General features: G+C 37.5%; 1 protein-coding gene across 1 annotated transcript in view; it reads left to right on the forward strand.

Moving 5' to 3' along the window:
* The first annotated feature begins 12 nt into the window (after positions 1 to 12).
* NLN (neurolysin) overlaps positions 13 to 20,738 on the forward strand; it is a 36,513-nt gene continuing 15,787 nt past the window's right edge. Inside the window, exons 1-4 of the mRNA XM_061342660.1 lie at positions 13 to 170; positions 11,298 to 11,554; positions 14,027 to 14,175; positions 19,330 to 19,437. Coding sequence (XP_061198644.1) covers positions 139 to 170; positions 11,298 to 11,554; positions 14,027 to 14,175; positions 19,330 to 19,437 — 546 coding nt within the window. The 5' untranslated portion in view covers positions 13 to 138. The remainder of the gene's footprint in view (positions 171 to 11,297; positions 11,555 to 14,026; positions 14,176 to 19,329; positions 19,438 to 20,738) is intronic.

Here is a 20,738-nt window from a genome sequence, read left to right on the forward strand (position 1 = left end):
GATGGCGGAAGCGGATACGCAGGTCGGCGGCGCAGGGCGGAGGCCTGTGCTCGCGGCTGGCCAGAGGGCGGGGCGGCTGAGGGAGGGAACGGGCTTTTCCTCCTCCTTCTTCTCCTCCTCTGCTGGCGCCCCCTCCTCATGCTGGCCCTGTGCGTGTGCGCGGCTCGCAGGTAGGCGCGGCGGGATGGGTAGCGCGGTGGGCCGCGGGCGTGGGGCGCCTCACAGGCAGCCGCGGCTGGCGGCCTCCGGTGTAGGGCCACCGAACTGCGACCCGCGAGAGAACCGAACGGCCTGCGGCTGATCAGGAGTCCGCGTTCTTCGGGGAGCCGTGCCTGGGCGTGGTGCCAGCTGTCCCCTCGGGCGGCTGGCCTGAGGCGGGAGGTGCCGGGCTGCTCTGAGGAGAGGAACGCCCGCTGGCCGGCGGGGCGGGCCGTTGGCTGCAGGTGTACGGGGCGGGCTCCGATGGGCCAGGCAGACAATGAGCGGGAAACTTCACACCCTGGTGGTGTTACTGCCTCGGATCTTGGCGTGTTTCTTCCAGACTGCCCTCCCCGAAACAGCCTCCGTTGTGTGCCTTCAGATGGGCAGGGCGGTTGGGGCCAAGTCTCCGACTTGTGCACCGAGGATCAGCCGTTCCGCAGGAGAAATGGGCAGGAAAACAATAGAGTGAGGACTAAGGCAATAGGAGCGAGCTCTACAGCAAGGTGTATGTGAAGGGAGACCCAGCAACGTCTGGGTTTAATGGCTTTGTAAAAAGGTGTGTCGCTACTTCACATTGTATGTGGGATGAGACGAGTACAAATATATTGTCAAAGACTCAAAGAATTAATTTCTTTCTCTGTAAAGAATGCTAGCTGTAAATGGACCCAGAAGGGGTGTGGGAGAAGGCTTGTATTGAGTTCTAGATGAACAAGACAAATGAGCAGCACTACTGAAATAAAGAGGGCAGAAGAATATAAGCAAAGGAGCATGTTTAACAGGGAACATGGAAATAGTAGAGGGTCACAGCGTAAATACATTGTGGTAATGAGGACTGAGCTGAATTTGAGTGTAAAATTACAAAGATGGTTATTTCTTGTGGGCTTTTGAGGAACGGCACTTACGTGGTTACTGCATGAAAGATACCATTTTTGTGCTATTTCATAGCCTTTGTTTAGGTTGAATTAGGAGTGAGGGTTACCAGCAGATAAAAAATAAGACCCAGAATTTTTTCTTTTCATAAGGCTCTTGCTGTCGTCAAGTAATTGACCAGGGTGTAGTCATTTTCACTGTTCTCCATATTTTGTGTTCAGGGTCTTGTTTGAACTACAGATTTTTTCTCAGAAAAGGAACAAAAGGCAAGAAAGGAAAATAAGGATGGAAGGTTTTTTTCTTTAGGAAAAAAAAACACACAAAAAATCTACTTTTGCAATTTGCATTTGAAAACTGAAGAGACCTCCTTCTTAAGCAATAATAAAGGATAGAGTATTGATTTGAGTTTTGGGGGGTTTTTTTCATCACTTGTAAGTACAGTGGGGAATGGTCACTGCACTTTATCAATTGTGATTTGTTTTTTTAAGTCATCATTCGAGAGTGCCCAGATAATTGTCTCACAAAAGACAGTAATCTTGAATACCTAATTATGACCTCTAATTTTCATAAGTTAAGCAATTGGTAACAGAAATGTTGAGTAGCAAAGATTCCTAGCTTCTGTTTTTCCCCACAACATCTTAACATGAGGTAAAAAAGACAGATCTTAGTACGTTTCAAGTATCACTTCTTGTGTTGAATGAAACTACATTAAGCATCCAATTCTTGGTGTTAAAATAGGCAGCTTTGCAAAAGGAGAATATTTACAATTAAATACTTTTCCTATTGGAATCCAGAAGAGTCAAAGATTAATATTTAGTTCAATGAAATGTATGGGAAAAGGCAGGCTAAAATGTAGATTAATTAAGGACAGTTGTCTGTTTACTATTTGATGATATTCTGAGTAATGGGAAAAAATACCTAAATAAAAGCGGTTACACTGATTTATATAATTTCATTGTCTTAAAATAATTCTCTAGGATTCTTGAATTATGGAGTCTTCCGTTGAAAGTCTTAAAATCGGGTTTTGAATAGGAAAATAGATGTATATGGACTCTGGAAAAAAAAACAATTTATATTGAAGATCTAATTTTAGATTTCTGTCACTGGAAAGAAACTCTTAACACTGGCTTTTCTCTTGTTGAGAAGCAAACCAGCAAGAAACTGGGGCTGGGGTAAAGAGACGGGAGGAAGAATGACATTGGAGGCCAAAGAAATGGGAAGAACTTTCATAGTAATTTTCTTATTTCATACTTATTTTCATAGTGTGTGCATATGCTTTCATTAAGCTATCAGGTTCAGCACCTCAGCAATGGGAAGAGCTAGCTGAGACACTTGGAACGTTTTTCCTTTTCCCTGTACTCTGCAAATGGCACAACTTCCTCTCTGTACTGCAGCGGTACAACTTGTCTATTAGACAGAGTTTACAAAATAAAATTATTTCCTGAACTGGCTGAGAGAAAGATACTGAGCTCAGAAGCATTTTGTGTACTGAATTTGACCCATGGAGCACCATTTTTACCACACTGTTAATGTATATTGAGAATGTCTCTGTTCTGTCATTCTCTCCATATAGGAAAAAATGCCTGGCTTGGAAACATTTCTTTACATAGAATCATAGAGTAGTTAGGGTTGGAAAGGACCTTAAGATCATCTAGTTCCAACCCCCTGCCATGGGCAGGGACACCTCACACTAAACCATGTCACCCAAGGCTCTGTCCAGCCTGACCCTGAACATTGCCAGGAATGGAGCATTTACCACTTCTTTGGGCAACCTGTTCCAGCGCTTCACCACCCTCACAATAAAGAACTTCTTCCTTATATCTAACCTGAACTTCCCCTGTTTGAGTTTGTACCTGTTACCCTTTGTCCTATCACTACGGTCACTAATGAAGAATCCCTCCCCAGCATCCTTATAGGCCCCCTTCAGATACTGGAAGGCTGCTGTGAGGTTTCCACGCAGCCTTCTCTTCTCCAGGCTGAACAGCTCCAGCTTTCTCAGCTTATCTTCATATGGGACGTGCTCCAGCCCCTGGTCATCCTCGTGGCCCTCCTCTGGACTTGCACTTAAATGGACTTGCTCTGGACTGCTTTTAAATGGTTTAGGTTATTTCAAAACTCTATCCTTTCTTCTACAGGAGCCAGGAGCCTTATAAAGCATGTAAGATAGGATGAACATCCAGCACTATCTTTTCCGAAAACTGGGAACTTACCAACACAAAGCCAGATGTCTTATAGGATCTTGTAGAAAAAATTTGTAATACCTTTTTTAATTGATAATGCTTTCTAGAACTGTGTTTGATCTCTTCCTAAATTATGTCAGAGGCAATGGGAGTAAAAAATGATACCTGTTCACTCTGTCCGTCCTCTTCATGGTTGTAGAAATCTCTAAAATACTTTGTTTTTATTATTTTTTTTATTCCTCTTTTGTCCAGTCTGAAAAATCCCTGTATAGTTACTTGTTCTTTGAATGGAGTCTATTGGAATGAATTGCTCAGTGCAGGTGATTGGTTGTTGCTAACTCATTGTGATTTTATAGCACAGAAAAGTCAGGTGGGAGAACAGAAGACGAGAGTTTATAACTGCTGAGAGGATCAGAACTGCGTATAGTATGTGTGTGCTACATGTTATTACAGGGTGGTGTAATGAATCTTTGTGTTTTGTCCTCATAGTAGCCTTCCAATATCTGAAGGCAGCCTACAAGAATGCCGTAGAGGGGACTCTTCATCAGGGACTAATAATAGGATAAGGGGTAATGGGTTCAAACTTAAACAGGGGAGATTTAGGTTAGATACAAGAAAGAAATTCTTCACTGTGAGGGTGGTGAGGCACTGGAGCAGGTTGCCCAGAAAAGTGGTAAATGCTTCATCCCTGGCAGTGTTCCAAGGCCTGGTTGGACAGGGCTTTGAGCAACCTGGTCTAGTGTGAGTCGTCCCTGCCTAAGGCAGGGAGCTTGAAACTAGATAATCTTAAAGTCCTTTCGAGCGCTAACCATTCTGTGATTCTGTGTTCTCTGTTCTACCTCTGCTAAATTCTGTAATTTCCATCTTTTCAGCTGCTCTTGACTCGTGTTTTCATTAAACTGTTATGTCTCCAGAATGATTCATCAGCTAATATATTATCACTATTTATATAAAGTCAGATGTGTGTGTCATTTCACATTTATTAAGACTGAATTTAACTTTGTTAGTGGTTTTGAACTTTACTCTTAGGACATTCTTTTGTATCTTTTTGTGGTTCCTTTAGTACACTGCATTATCATCAATAAATTATCATTAAATTTTGTCAGCTTCATTAATCCCACTTTTTATTAGATGAAGAATAAATATGTGGAAGAATACAGACCCAGCATGAAGCCCTGCAGGGCTCCGCTGGTTGCCTAGTTTCATTCAGAAAAATCAGCAGCCATTTCTTAACCTTTTTTAACAAAATTGCCATATGGATAAATAGTTAAATGAAACAAACTTTGCTTGTGCTGTCTCAGACTGTTTTTTCCCCCTTTCTTGTTTTTACCTTGGATTACTAAGTCCCCTGCTTACTTTGCTTGATTTTGTCATTTCTTTACTATAAAATAAACAATTACTTCTTGTCTAAAACTGCGAGACAAAAGTGAAACAATGGAGATATACTTAAATATTTAAAATTCAAGCAAGAATTAAGGATCTCTAAATAACACCGAGATTTTAGCTTATTAAATTTCTACCTTAAAATCTGTCCTGACAGCATAGATCAACAGCAATATCTCTTACATTATATTAGATGCTGCTTGATACTCATTGCAGTTTGTTTCTGAAATGCTTTTTAACTTCCTTGTGGAAAGAAAATTATATATATATACACATACATATATGTATTACATCTGAGGCTTGACTATTTGCTTAAATTGTGCCTGTCTGCTATCATTTATATATGTTTGGTAGCACTTGGGTCTTACTTTCAGGGAAATGCCAACATATGGTATATCAAGTATTAAATAATTTGTCCTAGGGCAAACTGTCAGTTTTTATGTTGCCTTAATGGGACATGTCTATTTATATTATTATTATTTTAAAACAAGGCCGCTAGGTGGAGTCAAAACATTGAGAGCCTGTGAACGTTGACGTCAGGAGCCTGATGAATGTGGTCTTCACACAGTGCTGGCTTCCACCGTGGCGGCGCTGATTCTCCTGCAGCCTGTGAGACTAGGAAGTGTTTCACTAACATCTACAGTTTCGAAAGCTAGAAAGACCTGAATGCTGTTACTGTTGTTCTTAACTGTAAATTGGCAGCTTTTGCAAAGAAGAAAATCGGTACAGTAAATTACAGATCGAAAAAGTTGTTCGTTGTGTTTGTTGTGATTCGCAAATCTTCTGTTATACCCATAGGAATGTCTTCTGTATACATAAGGTGTAGCAAGAAAAACTTAGTTGTAAATTACAGATCGAAAAAGTTGTTCGTTGTGTTTGTTGTGATTTGCAAATCTTCTGTTATACCCATAGGAATGTCTTCTGTATACATAAGGTGTAGCAAGAAAAACTTAGTTGTATTTATTTGCTATTAGAGTGTTTAAAAACTAGAAGAGAACTGAAGTATCTGAATTTGAGACCCTTTCCTTTCTTTTTTCTTTTAAAAATCTAGTCTCACACTTTACCCATGAAGCTGTTATCCCAGCTCTTTTGTCAGAAGCAGTTTTTCTGTCCTACATGAAGCTGATATACTGATTTTTGTATATCAAAATAGATCTACCAGATCTATTAGCAAGTACAGTAAGCTGGTCTGTTTACATATTTCCCAGAAAAACATTTGTTAACATACTGTATTTTGTAAAATTATACTTAATTTTTTAACTAATGCTGTTTAGGTGAAAATCAGTTTGAAAACTGCAAGTACTATAAAAGAGTCTTGGATGGAGTTACAGCTATCCCTGTGCAAGCAGAGTCAAATGAGACAGAAGGCTTAATCTCGACATATTATAAAGTGATGATCAGTAATAGGAGCATATTGTGCACAAGTTCACAGGGTTTTGTGTTTGTATTTTCTAAAGCCGGTTCCTACCCTTTGCTGCTTCTGCTTCACAGACTGTGGCTTTCTTGGTTTATTTTACTAGAGTTAACAGAGCATGCCAACAAAGGGCCACAAAACGATCAGAGGGATGGAGCACCTTTCCTGTGAGGAAAGGCTGAAAGAGTTGGGGTTGATCAGCCTGGAGAGGAGAAGACTTGAGGGAGACCTTATCATGACTTTTCAGTTCTTACAAGGGGCCTGTAAGAAAGACACAAAGAGACTTTTTAGCAGGGCCTGTTGCAGTAGGACAAGGGGTAATGGTTTTAAACTAAGAGAGAGGAGATTCAGGCTTTATGCAAGAAAGAAATTTTTTACAATGAGGATGTAAAACACTGGCACAGGTTGCCCAAAGGGGTGGTGGATGCACCATCCCTGGAGACATTCAAGGCCAGACTGGATGTGATTCTGGACAACCTGATCTAGTTGAAGATGGTCCTGCTCATTCCAGGAGGATTGGACTAGATGAGCTTTGAAGGTTCCTTCCAAACCTAACCGTTCTATGATTTTATGTTCCAGTCATGGAAAATGTTTCTAAACAAAACCAGGCTTACTAAATGTTTTACATGTTTAAAATAATTACTGCACAAGTTAAAATTCAGTCTATAAATTCACTTGCTTTGTTTGTTTTTGCAGCAGCTATGTTAGCCACTGTATTGCTATAATAGAATATTATAAAGGTCTTTCTCCTTTCTAAAAGGAAATCAAAGTTATATTTTCCAGAAGCAGTAAGAAATCAAATTGTAGATTTGTTGGTAAAACAAATTACCTGACATTCTAGCAAAAATAGCAATTAATGTAGTCTGTAACTTAAAAGCTTTCTTTTTTTCTTTTAAATCCTCTTTTAAAAGTGGCTACTAAGCTTTCAAGTTGTTATTCAATTTACACTGCTTCTGGTAAAAATTATCATTCTTACTACTTTTGGGAACGGCAGATTAATACCATAATTTGTGAAAACAGCTGTATCTGTAATAGTCTTTATTGTAGCTAGAAGTCCAAAACAAACCTTGTGCACCTGTCCTCCTGACCTTCTCATAGATGGATGGAACAGTGCACAAATGAATAATATACTCCAGCCTGCCCTCTATGTCATTCCACTGACATTATTACATGCCGTAGGACTCACCCATGAAAAAGACTGGTGCAGGTTGTCAGCAGAGGCCAGTTAGATATTCATAGTAAAAATACAATTTAAGTAAAGGTGCTTGAATTTTGAAGGACCTCACAGGACCCTAGCATCTGAAAGGGATAATTGCTGTGATCAACTCTAGTTTTGCGCCACCTTAGGTAACCAAGTAATATAATCCATTTTATAAGCTGGTCAAGCTCCACATTATAAATAGAGGTGTTTCCACTTCCTGGTGCTTATTGAGCACCTGTTTCAGAATCCCATTGCCCTAATAGTTACAAACATCTCTTAAAAACCTAGCTCGCACATATTTCTGACCAGTTTAGTCAAATTTGTGTTTATGTCAGTATTGCCTCTTAAGCATCAATAGCTCTTTCCACTCTGGGGCATTTCAGTGGTATGCCTAATGACAGTAATCATCTTTAGACTTTTGTTGCTAATCCATGCATTTCATATGTGTTTCTAGCAGTAGTGCAGGCTTAAGTGGCTATTGACACTTCTGATCCTTCATTTATGCCATCACAACTGTTTTGTAGTTAAAATAGATGATGGAAACAGATTAGCTGAAAAAAAAGATGTACCCCCTGCATTTTTTGGGTCTGCTTTATTTTCCATCTGTGTGCTGCTCTGACTTTTTTGCTGCTGTCATTGATGGTGTGGTGTACAGGGACAGAAATGAGCAGCAGAGGGCGGAAGGGGAAGAAGAATGTCTTAAGGTGATACTGATGCTGGACATGAACCTTATCCTTAACCCAGGCTTGTTTAGATACACCTACTGTTCTACACTGCACTGCAGGAAACTGAGTGTAAGATCTGATAGAGTTAGAACTAGTAATTTCAGGCATTAGCAACAGCTTGCCCATGCTCACATAGTATAGTTGCAGCATACATGTAACATTATTTACAAACCTACATTTGCTAATCCTTCCATCTAATTTAAACTGAAGCAACTTCTGATTGGCTCAGAACCAAGCAATGGTTGCTGGCATTTACCAGAAGCAAAATAACTGCCTCCTGCTGATCCAGTTGCTGTTTGAAGAAAGCTGTTTGCTGTTGCATCTGGTTCCTACCATTATTAATAGAATTTATTTTCCGGTTAATATCTTGGAAGTGAAAGTCTCTGTCAGTAATAAAATTTACTGTAATATTTTCTCTCTAATAACATGGCAAGTGTAGTTGCAGAGCATTTTTTAAATAGTCACAATATTTTAGTTATACTCTTGTTTCTTTATAGTTATTCAATCTTTAATTTTGGCATTGTTTCTTTATTTTCTTAGTTTCTTTCTTGAAAAAATAAGATGAAGTTAATAAATTACTGATTTTATTGCAGTATGATACGTCGAATTGGGGAATTTATTTATTTATAGTTTTATGTAGACAAAGAGTATGAAATGCTAAGCCATGAAAGAAATGCCCAAGATTTCACCTGTGTATGTATTTTTACTTGCATATTATTTTTTATTAATCTGTTGTCGGCTACTTTGGCCATAAGCACAATGTAGTTGACTGGTAGCAAGGTAACGGCGCATGTCAGTAAACGGTTATTTGAAAAGATGCATGTAGTGATTGTTTTTATGTGTAATGTTGGGTTACAGTTTTTGAAGGCCCACCTTTACTGGTCAGTTAGAAAGACTTACAGGTCTTTCTGAGTTTGTACTGCCTTTGTTTACATAAATGACTGCTTCCTTCTCTCAGCAGGAGGAAGCAAGGCATCAGAATTTCAAAACCAGGCAGTTCTGTGTTTTCCTGTCTCTAACAGCTAGACAACCACTTGCTGGATTTATGGCAATCATTTATATAGCTGTCAAATCTATTTGTGTATCCCTCAATGCAGCTAGCCAACCTACTAAGAAAATCAGGTGGCATCTTTTCTTTTGTGTTTTAAAATTAGTGCTCTGCAGTAATCAGGGGCCTTGCATTCAAGTTCATTAAATCAGTCCAATTTTAATTATTAATTAAACTTGTTACACAGGCTGAAATTAGTATCATCTGTTGATGTTGCGACTGTTTTAGTCTTTGTTTCTGATAAAGTTGGTCAGTGACAGAGCTATATTTTCTACATGTCTGTGTGAAGGTTATGAATGACAGAAAGCTGTAACTTCTTTAAGAGAGAGTATTTTGTTATGTATCGTGCACTTTCACATAGTTGTCAGCTCTTACGTTGTTCAGACTGTTTCCTTTGATGCTATTTTACTTTTATTTTGACCATAATTTGGCACATTTCATATTCTTTCTGATGTTCTTGAGAGGCAGTGAGTGGGGTGGTGTTAGAGTTTAGAGCCTTGAACCTAGTTTTGAGGCGGTTGCCCTTCACCTCCCACAAGGTTGTACCAGACTTGCACTAGCAGTGTGTGAAAAACTAGGCACAGGGCAGTCCAGAGGGAAACTGTTTGTGACTTAATGAGAGTTCTTTGGTGGATTTGTAGATTCAGGGTAGAAGTCAGTGGCCTGGGGGGATGGCAAACCCCTGCATTCTGAGAATGCTAATACTTAACCTTTTGCTCTCATGAAAGCATCTTCATTTATCATAAACTTCTAACTGCTATTCAGAGTTTCAAAAGTCCAGTGGAGAAGCTACTGAGGCATTAATGTAGTAACTGAGTTGGTATCAGAGAGATAGAACAGAGGTGACAGAAATATTTTTTTATTCAGGCTCATTTTCAAAGTTGAATCATCAGCATGCTGGACATTGATGTTTCTATGCCCACAGAAAGAAAAGGAAACATCTTGCCTACACTGGTGGGGGGGATTTGAAGAAACTGGTAAGAAGCAAAAAAACCCACCTCAACACAAAGATTAAATAGAAATGTTGTCTTTCATTTTTGTCTTGCATAAAAATAAATTGTCTAGGCTACTTCTAGAGAATGCCTCTTACAGATGAGTGAGACTTTTAACAAAAAGTCTTGCCTTCAAACAGAAGAGCAACTGGCTCTTTTTGATTGTTGGCATTTCATTCTTCTGCTATGTTTTTCCCTCAGGCTGAAATTGCCTGTCCTTTTATGCATGCTCTCTGCATTGTATGCCAAAGCCTATCTGCACATACCAGACTGGTTTTGCAATAAAATTAATACAGGTACAGTGACTAGGGTTAAGAAAAAAAGGCATTTAAGAGAAAAAGGTATTTAATTTAAAAATAACATTAAGCAAACATCCCTTAGAGTAGCAAGCTCTCTCTGTGTGGGTTTCTATTAGCCTGCTTCTTTCAGTTGCCCAAGTCTTGATCCCTCTCCATTATACAACCAAGTTAAATGTTGGTTTGTTGGGGTGGAAGTAGGTACCTGTATTTCTGTAGCCAGTGTCTTCATAACTTGTATTTGGATTTGTTACCCCAAATTTGGAGTTTTTTGAAAATATTGTTAACAAGATTAGTGGAAAAAACAGCCATTCATTGCTCAGCACAGTAAGATCAGCTACATATATAAACTTTTCTTCTAGCTGAAGCTGAAATACACTTGATTTCTATAATCAGGATCAACAGTACATAAATTACAGTAAATTTATGTAGCTCTTCTGACAATAGAATGAAACTGTATGTTTAAAATCCACAACAATTAAAGGGATAAATTTTCAAGCGAGTAACAACTAGAAGTTTTCCTCCCATGTCTGATTATGTGGCAGGCATCCTGTATAAAGGGAAAATTATTTGTTGAATAATCTACAAAGACAATGTGGGGTTTATTCCTTATTTAAAAAATGAAAATACTGACTGTTTCAGTAGAGTTTCAGTAACTGTTACTATGTTTTTCTTAAAAGATTGAATAATAATTTAATCTGTCTTGTTTTGCCAATACCAAGGTTTTTATCCCTGTCTGCACTTAGTCATCCTATAGATGGAAAAGGCAGAAGACAGACCTCTGATTTATTTAAAATTAGACATAATTGCTAAGGGTAACAGCTGTGTATGATCCTGCGGACAAGTTATGGCTCTAGAAAGGACTTTATTCTTGCTTCTAAAAATATTCTTAATTATTAAAGGTCTGTTTTCTATTTTGTAATGTTTGCTCTAAGCTTCCTCATGAACTCGAATGCTGCTCTGCAATGATCATTTTTATACTTTCAGGTCCATTGGGCCACAGCTTGTGTTGAGAATGACATTAGGAGCAGAAATTACTAGCCAGCTCAAGGCTTCTTCATACATAGCATCAGGCCGAAACCTTCTGAGATGGGACCTGTCACCAGACCAAATTAGAACAAGAACAGAAGAACTAATCAGGAAAGCAAAACATGTATATGACAGTGTCGGGATGCTTGACGTTGAAGAAGTAACACATGAAAATACTGTACGGGCCTTGGCAGATATAGAAGTGGAATATGCAGGTTAGTGTGTATTTTCTGTGATTCTTTCCATAGGGCATTCTGTCTGCACATAAAGAAATATTGAGAAAAGATAGTTGTTACTTACCATTGTGATCTGTGCTGTTCTAGTGTAGAATGCGTAGAGGCTTCTCAAGGGTCCTCTGGTCACAATAACCTTTCGGTATCTCTGAGTATGTAAACATGATGAGCTAAAAAAATCCTGCTGCCTTATTCTAGAGACAAAAATAAGCATTAGCAAAACTGTGCTGTTGTTCTCTTTGACACAACTAGGGAACTGTTCAACAGTCACCTGGTGATGGTCATCTCTTTTCTTTTTGCATGTGAAGCTCCATACGGTTACATTTGCTTTTCCAGCTGTGTACATCTGCCTGAGGACAGTGTGTAGCAGTGTAGATTACACTGTCTGTAGTATGCAAGGGTACATTCAAATGTGACCAGCAGTGCTTTTTGCAGACACTGCAGAAGCTGAGGCAAGCAAGTCAAATGAAATGATTGAAAGCTCCTAGTGGAGAAAACATGATGAAAACGGGGGCATTTTTTAATGTTTTTTTGAAAGAAGACTGCTCCACTTGCTCACTTTTATGTTATAGCCTGCAAGGCCTTGAAGAATCCACGAAGAGGTGTCAGTCATGCAGTCACCTCTAGACAGTTCTGAATGGATTATGAAGACATGTCAATACATGGATGGAGTTTAACGGTCAAGCATGGATCATTAGTTAATTTGTTAATAATTGTCAGTCAGAGAAGATGGGAGCATAAAATGTCTCTTGGTTGGCTTTGTTTTGAAAAACAACCAGATGATAGCTGCATGACTCTCAAAAAATAGTGTAATAAAATGACAAGGTCTCTTAAATCCTCTAAAACAATCTGCAGTAGCAACAGAAGTGCTAAAACCAGTCACCAGTCTTGGAGCAAAATCTTCACCTAGCAAAAAAGAGCAGCCTCCAGCTCAAATGATTGTACTGTAATACTAGGCTAGCTTTCACATTACTTAAAATTACCCACATTCAGTGAATTGAGTGGGATTGATGCTGGCAGAAAGACTGAGTAGTCTTCATCTGAACAGCTTCCTGTCAGATTCAGTTTTAATTGTACCAACGTATTCGGTACAATTATTGCAAGCCTTTTCACCATAGCATAAAACTCTCTAGTTTAAATTAAATTATAAAATCTAAGTTTGATTCAGAAACAGTGGCCATCAGCTTCTCAGTGTAGTGACCAAGACTTGCTCCAGGATTTATTTCTTTTTTCTTTGCATGCTGTCGCTGTAGTGGACCATATTTAAGCTATTTAAGCTTTTACTGCTAACCTTCAAAGCTGTATGTGAAATTAGCATGGTTTGCCTGTGAAATACCACGGCATACGATAAGGATGTGTTAGTGTAGCAATACTTCCATTAGAACCTTGGATTTTTAAGGCCTGTTTGTCCCTTTCACATGTGCATGAAAGACCTACCCCAGTAACTGGAATTAACCATCTGAAAAGACACAGATGACAACAGGACATACATTTCACTTGGAAGCTGCCAAAACTCATTTTGAAACATCTTGGCATGATGACAGGAGTGGGGGAGGGGTTTTCCTATAGACTTCAAGAAGAACCATATGCTCATGTTTACATTCCAAAGGTTTTTGAAGAGTTAAGAGTATCTTGGGGTTTGAAAAAACAACTTTAGATTACATAAAATTGCAAAGCTTTATATCATCCTAAAATGTTGTTAGTTTAAAATATGTTTCGGGGAGGTGAAATTATAATTGGTTTTGAATTAAGTTAATTCAGCTGGTCATAACAATTAATTTCTATTTTAGGAGTTTCTATTTAATGTCTTTATAAGATGCTGTATTCCTTTAATAAGCAAGGCTTTATTTAAAAGTGTACTTTACACAATGTAATACACAAACGTGTATTCTGAAAAGGTAGTATTATTGTAGGAGTGCCAAATACATAGACAACATCTTCTGTGTTTGCCTTACTGTTTCTCACTAGACACAGAAGATGGAAAATTGACGCTGTTCTCTTAACATTGTAAAAATAACTTCAAGGTAGATGAGCCTGTTTGAAACATTCAGAGCTTTTCACTTTAAATGCTATCTGTGCATAGTGCCAGCTATGAAACAACATCAGTCTTCATTTACAAATAGGTCATCTTTCAAAAATCACATGTCATATTTTTACACCTTTCAGTTGACTTTGTAGGAGAAAGAAGATGAGGTAATTAGGTTTGGGTAATAGTTCCTGTAAAATGTTTGTTTGTTATAATGGTTTGCAGTTTTGTCCTTTCACCTATTCATTTTTACATTATCTGTAATAACTATTTATTTCAAGCCTGACCTGAGATGTCAGATTGCTTTGGCTTCCTGTTTTCTTAGATCTTTTATAAATACCAGAAGGGGGGAATTTCCTTATCCTTAACTAATCCTTAAAGTGTTTCTAGCCTTCTGTGTAAGTGTTCATTGCCTTTTATTTAAACAGTGGAAAGAAGCATGTTGGATTTTCCCCAGCATGTCTCACCTGACAAAGAAGTACGCTTAGCAAGTACAGAAGCTGACAAAAAGCTTTCCAATTTTGACGTGGAGATGAGCATGAGAGAAGATGTGTTTCAGAAGATTGTTTATTTGCAGGTAAATTGCAATGATATCTGAGTAAAATGTGAAAATGTAGATAAAATTTTAGCAGTGAAGAACTTTTCTCTAGAGAAGTGAGTAACCACAGTGCTTTTCAAGCGCTTTCAAACCCACTACTGTGTATTTCCGGTGCGTCTGTACCAGCTAATCTTTCCAGTGGGATGCAACTATACAAAAAGGCCATAGTTCCACAAAAACTTAAGCCAGAGTAAACCTGGTGCTCCCATGCTTTGCCTCTCATAGTCTAGGTGTGTGTTATATTTCTCTCTCTCTCTCTCTCTCTCTCTCTCTCCATTGTGATAGCTTTGACTTTTGTCTAATATTCTAATGAGCTGGTACAAGAAACCCATCAGGAAAAATAAAACAGATTGTTTTCTGCTGGCAGAACTCCCTGAGCCATTTGCCTAGAGCATCACTAAGGGAGGGAAGGAAAGAAAACAGGCAATGTAGCAATATATTTAGTGCTTATTTAGTATTTAGCAATGTATTTAGTGTATTTAATGCTTTATACTGCTTTTGAATTTGCATCCAAAATTGTGCTTTATTGAAATTGTTGACAATTTTAAAGTTGAGTTTTAACTTACGGAAGTTAATGAGAATGTATAACTAGAAGTGACCTCTGAAATTGCTTCTTTTGATCTGCTAATAGGCATTGCATACTCCTCCTGGTATGTTGCTTAAGCCTCAAAACTAAGTCAAAAGTTACATTTACTGTTGGGCTAGTTTCTATCTCTTTCATGTTTCTTTTCAGTTTCCCTTGTAGCTCAAACAGAAGGTTTTGTTTAAATGCATGTAGTGACAGTAATAATTTTCTAAAAGTCTAATGTAAACATAATGCAAGGAAGCTAATTGAAAAAATTGTCCTTGCTTCAGATGTGAATCTTCCCTTTCAACCGCATTGATTTTTAACCTTCTTGTGATGCTGATAATATATTGAAGCCATATTTCTTGCAATCGTTTGTTCTTTTTTGCAGTGTTGACTGGGAACCAGAATAATATTTGCAGCACCTAATAAAGTGCCTTTCAATACCATTCTTTACTGTTGGTGTGTTTTCTAGGCACATTTTCAAGTGTTATCCTCTAGCTGGGTATTGTTGTTTATGTGATATGGAGGTATTTAATAGCTCCATTTTAAAGAGCTTCTGTTGTGTGTTGGAAGATAGTGCCTTATGCTGATTTTTTTTTTCCCTGCTGTTGCTATTAATTAAATGGTTTGCTATGTATTTATTATCTGCTTTGATTTTCCACACCCTCCATTTAGATATATTTAGGATTAATCTGCAGTATCTATGCATCTGTGTATTTCTAATTTACAGAAATTTCTGACAGTAGTTGCTGAAAACTGATTGCTGTAATTCACTCCTATTTTTTTTTTTTTTAATCTTTTTCATTTGGTGCTTTCCTGCTTCATTTTCCTTTGCAGCAATACTTGGCTTTTGTAACAGTTACAATTCTTGCTTAAGTCTCCATTTAATATTTTTAGAGATTTTTCTTGGCTTAACTACAGCATGCAAGCATGAGGTAGTTTTCCAGAGGTGCAGCCTCTGAGCATATATCAACTTCGTAACAACTCTGAAAGTAGTAGCAGTTTTTGTTATAGAACATATGTGAAATTGCAATAGGGTCAGATTGGTCAAGTGTTGCTATTTCCAAATCACAAATGTCTTATTATTTTTTGCCAAATTTCTAATGCCTTCTTCTGTTAAAAACACATAGTTGAAAAGTCAGGTTCCATGGCTACATTTATAAAAGGACTTCCACAAACAGAAACGGTTTCCTTAAATCATTTTATCAGTTTAAATGAGCCAGTAAATAATTTTGATTGAATCATTTTTTTCATGGCCTTACTGAGGATTTAATAGTTCAGGTACATGAACTCAGTTTCATCATCCTGCACAGGGGTGTGCTAAGATGCATGGAGGAGAACAAGAACCCTGACACTCCCATATTATTCATAATACAGTCAGTCTGCTAAAAGATTAGCGAATCTGCTTGATTTCAGTGACATCCTGACTGTTTTTCCTCCCTTTAAAAAGGATGAAACTGTCCTAAGTTAATGACAGTTTGATATTCTTTCTAAATTCTGCTTTATTTAAGAACTGTTGATGATGGAAGATATGTAATGGGTTTGTATTTAATTAAAAAAAAAACTAAACAAAAAAACCCCCCAAAACAAAACCAAACATCTTAAAGTAATCCAGTTTCTTTTCTTCATGCATTAGGGAAAATAATTTCTCCATAAATGTATATTGTTGAATATGCTTTTTAGAAAACTTTTATTTTGGGGTCTAAAACTTGGAATAAAGGTGAATTTAGTACTGAAACTGATTTTACATTTCATTGCTCCTAACATCTGCACATGTTGGCTAGCAGAGGCATGCTTAAGAATGTTGCCAATCTTCTGCAGCTACACACCCTCAGGAAACTCAGCCTGATGTAAACAGCTGATGCAGTTTTGGTCATGATATCCTAAGTATATTTTGTTTCTTACTATGCCTGAAGATTTCGTGGAACAAGGTGGCATTGTTGAAAGCACATATTAAATGGTATACAAAATCATCAGTGATAACCACTCTAAAACTTCTGGAAAGTTGCAAAATTCCATGTGTGTGGTGTATTTGAAATGAGCACTTCTGATGTGGAAATTGTTCTTCAAAGAAACACAGGATGACATAGATTGTTCTGACCAGTCTGAAGTTCACAGATGACCACAGAGCACCCTTCATTCCTGTGTCTGGGAGGGTGTATACGCTTACTTATACTTAAAGACCTGAAAGGTCTTTTTGAATGTTTATCATTCTTCTCATAAGCATATCTGTGATGCAGATAAACTTCGTAAAGGCTAATATTAAGACTAGAAGCTATTTAACATATATTTCTTCTGAAGTGTATGGAGAGATGTATAGTTGTCAAGGTGAACACTAACTTAGCTTTCTTCTCCTTTTTCCCCAAAGCAGTCTTTCTATTTCTTAGCTTTAGAAGTAGCGATTATTCACTAGCTTTAAGGGCTTAAACTTAGTGTTTGTGAATTCCCTTCTTCTGCCTAAAATCTTGGCAGTTTGGGACCAGGAGATTTTCAGGAACATGACAGTTCCGTATGCCCAGTGGAGGGTCGGGGAGATCCCTCATAATGCCTAAATAACTCAGCAAGACCAAGTTATTCACAGTCCTCTGTCCTTAACTGGAATAAAAGTAGTGTCTTTTTTTAGAGACTGGAGTACTCAGTTTTTTTCTCAACCTTTCTTTTTTTGAGCCTGCAGCACAGTTAGCACAATATAAATGTTAATGTACTGACAGTATTGGCATTTTTCACCTCTGTCATTTTGAAGTTGTGCTTTTTCTGTCACACAGTCTTAGGTCTGAAAAAAGAACTCTGGAATTTCGGGTTGTCCAGTAAATAACAGTACAGGAAAATTCTGATTGTTACAAATACTTTTGTACTCAATATCACAACATTGACACTCCTAAGTGTAGTGCTTGATAGCATGAATGTCTTCATAAAGCTGCAGAATTTCAGGGAGTATTCTTTGCCAGAAGCAGAGCAAGAAGCACGAGTGTTGTAGGGAGTAGGGTAATGGCATTTTTCTTATCTCTGTGTTGGGAAATACTCCTGAGTTGCTTGCCTTATGCATTTATCGCAAATGAAGATGGAGATGTGAGGTTTGATTTGGAAAGGACAGAGGGCATGATTTTCTTCACTTACTTTTCTCACAAAAGAGTGAATTCCACAATTTACATCCTCTTATTTAAAAACAAACAAACAAAATATCAGTGGCTGAATGCTGAAAAAAAATCATAGCCATAGTGAAAAGTATACAATGTAATCACCTGTTAATTACCATTGACTTCAGATGTATGATGACTTACAGTAGTTAGATCATCCTGTCACGAATCTATGGATTATTTTTTAAATTACTGGTAAATAAGTAATAGTAAAAAGAATAAATATTCATCATTCGTCGTATAACAGTCTCAGTAAACTAAGTTCAATTTGTGTATTGCTTTAGAAAAGCAAGTTTATCACCAAGTGAAGTGTTTGTTACAGTTGTTTTTCACTGGACTTAGAAACCCTTGCAGATAGATTATCGGTATGTGTGTAAGACTTAGGCACAATTGTACTAATGCTTGGCAGTCCTGCTGTAGCATAATGCTACTGGGACTTGATACCCTTTTCAAGTGCAAACAAAGCTAAACCATTCTGAGCTCCTTCATGGTTCTAAAAACAAATTTCCATTAATTGTTTAATCTGACATGCAGGGCACTGGTGTGGGCTATTTTTAAATGACAGTTGGGAAAATAATCTGTTTCAGAGTTTTTGTTCTTATTTGTTTTCTCTTGGAATGCAAATAGGTTCCTGTCTTACATTTTTTCTACAATTTAGAGGTAATTTACACTGGCCAGTCATTAGTTAACAGCTGTACATAGTTGTGTAACGTTCATAAAAAGTGCATGTCTCAACATCCTTACTTTTCGGAGATGCTAGTCAGGAATTGTACGTAATTAAGCTGATTAGAGCGTTGTTAAGACAAGTCAGAGCTAATTCCAATAGTTTCATATTTGAAGGTGAGCTTAAGTAGAATATGTCTCTTTTAACAAGGACTGTAAGTCAATATCTTTTTTTAAATGGTCACTTTTAGATAAGGCAAGATAAATTTAAAATGTGTACAGCATTGTTTTCAGTTTTGGACAAAAATTCAAGGTTCTGGATTAAACAGTTATGCTGCAGTCAGTTTGAAGGAAGACCCTCACAGGACCAATCCATCTTCTGTAATTTTTTGGGGATTTTTTAAACCCCCCTACGTTTTAAGGTACAGTGTTACCTTACAGCAGTGATTTTCTTCAAGTGCGTATAAGAAAGCTGTCTCTACAGAAAAAGCTTAAGCGCACTGTCATGTAAACTAAAAGGGCTTGCCACTATGACAACATGTAAATATGTTGAGATAGTAAAAGAAAAATAAAATGTGCTACATTAATACAAGAATACTATTGTATAAGGTAACTGTTTTTGGAAAGTCCTTTGCACTAAAATCTGGGATATTCCTTTGTTTACTATGGTGGCGTTCTAAAGACCAGCTCTGTTCAGACTCTTCTAATGCTTGGTGTGTTTCTTACTCATGTTATAAATTCAATTATTCTATACTGTCATTTCAGCAAACCTGCGATCTTCAAAATGTAAAGCCTGAAACAAAGCGGTATCTAGAGAAATCAGTTCAAGTGGGAAAAAGAAATGGACTCCATCTTCCTAAAGAAGTGCAGAATGTAAATACGGATTATTAGTTTATAAAGCAAAGGTGACAAATTGTTGAAGAGATGAAGTTAAGGTTTCGTAGCTGTACTAAGTGTATGTTTGAACTTTGTGATCTTGGACCTGCTTAATTACTGCTCTAATCTTAAGTGTTCTTAGTTCCAGGTCCATCCATTAAACATTAATCACCTTAAGGTTTTAAAATTAATCTGTAGGCACCAACAGTATTCGGTGTATAAGAGGTGATAGGCATCACATCTCTTAGTCTTCCAGAGTAAGAGAAGCCTATCTGGAAGAGGTTTGTTCTATATTCTGGTTACAGAGAATGCCTCAATTAGGTAGCCAAGAGAACTTTCAAAAATCTTATTTGTGAGTCCAAGCTTCAGAAGTATGAGCAATTGTTAGCAATTAACAACCGTTTTAATTTCAGTTATTAACCAGCATTGTAAAATGTGTCCAAGCTTTTAGCATTTTGACTAAAATAACTTAAGGTAGCTTATAGGGACCATAAGCCACACTGATAATTTTTGCTCCATTAAGGGAGGATTTACTCAAGCATATAAAAGCACTTATTTCTGAAAATCTTGAAGTAAAATTATCAGCATCTGAGATGCTGACATAACAATTCTTAAATTCTGAGTGATGTTGTGTAACAATCTCAGTTTGCAACTCTTGAATAGACTTCAAGCTTTATAGAAAATAATCATTCTTCATCCACACCTTCAGTTACAGAGATCAGTTTCATGTGTATTTGCATTGCTACAGGGCAGCTGATGCTTCTAAAGGGATGTTGAAGTATTTTATAAGGAAACAATCATTGAATTACATTTAAGTAAAAACCTGACTAATAGTAGTCTGCATATTTTCGTGTTTGGTGTGTATTCTTCTATGGATACCTACTGCGTTCACATGAACTTGACAGTAAGAGACAGAGACATGCTAGGAGATCTATTAGAAAGTGTTTCTGATGGGTAAATATTAGAATTTTTAGAAAGGTTTTGGAATGGTCTTGCCATGTGTGGGTGTTCTCTTCTTTTTGCACATTTCCAAGAGAGTGTTTTTCAATAGGTTGCATGCATATTTACTTCCTTGATTTTCATTTATTTTAGTAGACATTTTCTCACTTATAATTGTAACTTAAGGATTTAAATAAAATAATGTTAGTATATAATACTGTTCAGAGAATGTGCTTATATGATCAGTCCCCGCTGAGTTGAGAATCCATTTGAAACTTTATCTGAGCCATAGCCCTAACCCAGAGTTCATTGTCAACTATATTGCTCAGGACCAATAGAAAGATAAAATGGAGGACTGA

Source organism: Neopsephotus bourkii, unplaced genomic scaffold (assembly GCF_033783945.1).
Source record: "Neopsephotus bourkii isolate Nb327-2 ecotype Australia unplaced genomic scaffold, CSIRO-AGI_Nbou_v1 NB_1810, whole genome shotgun sequence".
Classification (NCBI taxonomy): domain Eukaryota; kingdom Metazoa; phylum Chordata; class Aves; order Psittaciformes; family Psittacidae; genus Neopsephotus; species Neopsephotus bourkii.